This window comes from Cebus imitator, unplaced genomic scaffold (assembly GCF_001604975.1).
Source record: "Cebus imitator isolate Cc_AM_T3 unplaced genomic scaffold, Cebus_imitator-1.0 Scaffold444, whole genome shotgun sequence".
Classification (NCBI taxonomy): Eukaryota; Metazoa; Chordata; class Mammalia; order Primates; family Cebidae; genus Cebus; species Cebus imitator.
Genome location: NW_016107759.1, coordinates 2,620,244 through 2,622,259, shown reverse-complemented (window position 1 = coordinate 2,622,259; position 2,016 = coordinate 2,620,244). Strand labels below are relative to the sequence as shown.

Below are 2,016 nucleotides of genomic sequence, written 5' to 3'. Positions count from 1 at the left end.
GATATGGAGTCTGGCTCTGTTGCCCAGGCTGGAGTGCAGTGGCACAGTCTTGGCTCACTGCAACCTCTGCCTCCCGGATTCAAGCGATTCTCCTGTCTCAGCCTCTCAAGTAACTGGGTTTACAGCTGTCCACCACCACACCCAACTAAGTTTTTTTTATTTTCAGTAGAGATGGGGTTTCACCATGTTGGTCAGGCTGGTCTTGAACTCCGGTGATCCACCTGCCTCAGCCTCCCAAAGTGCTGGGATTACAGGCATGAGCCACCGCGCCTGGCCAAGGACCTGGGCCATTTAGTGGAATCCTGGAGGATGAATAGGAGTTAGCCAGGCTGAGAAGGAGAGAACAATGCTCTAGGCCCAGATGCACAGAGGCAGGCACAGCCACAGGCTGTTGGTTCAGACAAAAATTGAGACTGGCTGGAGAAAGTTCTCTGGGGGAACCATGCCCAGGGACGAGGCTCTGGAAGTTTGCAAGGTCCTGTCCTGCCCCTTCAGAGTTAGAAATTCATGAAGAGGTTGACTCTTTGTCCTGGAGGCCTCGGGGAAGCAGAGACCTCAGTGTTGGCTTGGTGTGGCCAACATGAGGCTTCTAAGCCTCCATTCAGCTCTGCTGGGAGATGGATTGGTGGAGAGAAGCAGGCGGTGGCAGAAGACAGGACAGGATGTGGGGACAGCTTTGGGAGCTGTGCTAGGCATGGACAAAGGACAACTCTTGCAGGGAATCACCCAGAGGGGTCTTGAACGGTGCTGAGGGCTCCCGATAACCCTCCTGTGATAGCCACTGTAGCTCTGCGGGTCCCTGGGCATTTGCTCTGCTGGCGCCCGCCTGCAGGAGTTCTGGCTAAAGGGGCATCCCACACCCCCACTCCCTCATCAGTGGCCCCTGAGGCCCATGGTCCCAGGACCCCCTCCCTGGCACTTCCGCTCCTGGGGGGAGGAGGCTGAGCAGGCAGAAAAGGGGACATGGCTCTCTAGGGGAGCCTCGAGCCCACGTCCAACCAGCGGCCCACTCAGTGAGGTGTTCCGGAACCCATGTCCCCCGCCAGCTGCGGGGGTGACCTCTCCTCCCTCTGTCCCTCCTCCCATCTGGGGAGCGCAGCGGGTACCGCAGGGGCGGACCGAGGCGGGGCCACCGAGCGGTTAAAGCTGGACCCGCAGGGGACTCACAGCTCGCCTCTAACCTCCTGCCTCCTGGGCTCCGGTACCCGGCGTCCCAACTCCGCTGCGCGCCCAAACCCAACCGAGCCGGTTAGTGGCCCGCCCCGCAGGGCGGCCGTCGACTCGAGCGCCCTGGCGCCGGGCCGGGGGGTGCGGGAGGCTCCCGCGAGCCGGCTGCGGCTGGCGCTGCCGCTCCTCCTGCTCCTGCTGCCGCTGCCCGCCAGCGCCTGGTACAAGCACGTGGCGAGTCCCCGCTATCACACGGTGGGCCGCGCCGCCGGCCTGCTCATGGGGCTGCGCCGCTCACCCTACCTGTGGCGCCGCGAGCTGCACCCGGCCGCCGAGACCCTGGCCAGGGACACCCTTTCCCCTGGGCCCGCCGCCCGCGGGGCTCCTCTCCTGCCGCCCTCCTGGGTTCAGGAGCTGTGGGAGGCGCAACGCAGAAGCTCCGAGGCAGGGATCCCCGTCCGTGCGCCCGGGAGCCCGCGCGCCCCGGAGCCTGCACGCGAACCTCAGTCCCTGGACTTCGGCGGAGCAGTCCAGGTACGTGAGAGGGGAGGAGGCCTGGACCAGCGCGGGCAAGGGGGTCTCGGGAGGTCTGAGTCAGAGCACCGAGCTGCTCGTTTAGAGGGCACCCTGGGGCCCTTTCATCCCCCGCTCTGCTCCCACAAAGACTTTCCTCGGACAGGCTCGACCCTGGCACCCGGGGGCGGCGGTGGAGGGCGCACGGCCCCCTCCCCACGGCCTTGCTCTGTTCTCGCTAGAGACTTCAGAGAGACGTCTCCCGCCCAGCCGTGGTCCCCGCAGCAAACCGCCTTGGCTGGCCCCGCCTGGCCCCCGAACCGTCCTGACAGCGTC

At 65.1% G+C, this 2,016-nt stretch overlaps 1 protein-coding gene across 2 annotated transcripts in view; it reads left to right on the top strand.

Moving 5' to 3' along the window:
• The window catches only part of NPW (neuropeptide W), a 16,507-nt gene extending 14,491 nt beyond the window's left edge, over positions 1 to 2,016 (top strand). Inside the window, exons 1-2 of one of the 2 annotated variants that reach the window (XM_017511055.2) lie at positions 218 to 1,701; positions 1,923 to 2,016. In XM_017511055.2, coding sequence (XP_017366544.1) covers positions 1,033 to 1,701; positions 1,923 to 2,009 — 756 coding nt within the window. In that variant the 5' untranslated portion in view covers positions 218 to 1,032 and the 3' untranslated portion in view covers positions 2,010 to 2,016. Of the gene's footprint in view, positions 1 to 217; positions 1,702 to 1,922 lie in introns of those variants that run through there. The other variant, XR_001819747.2, reaches the window with a different exon arrangement.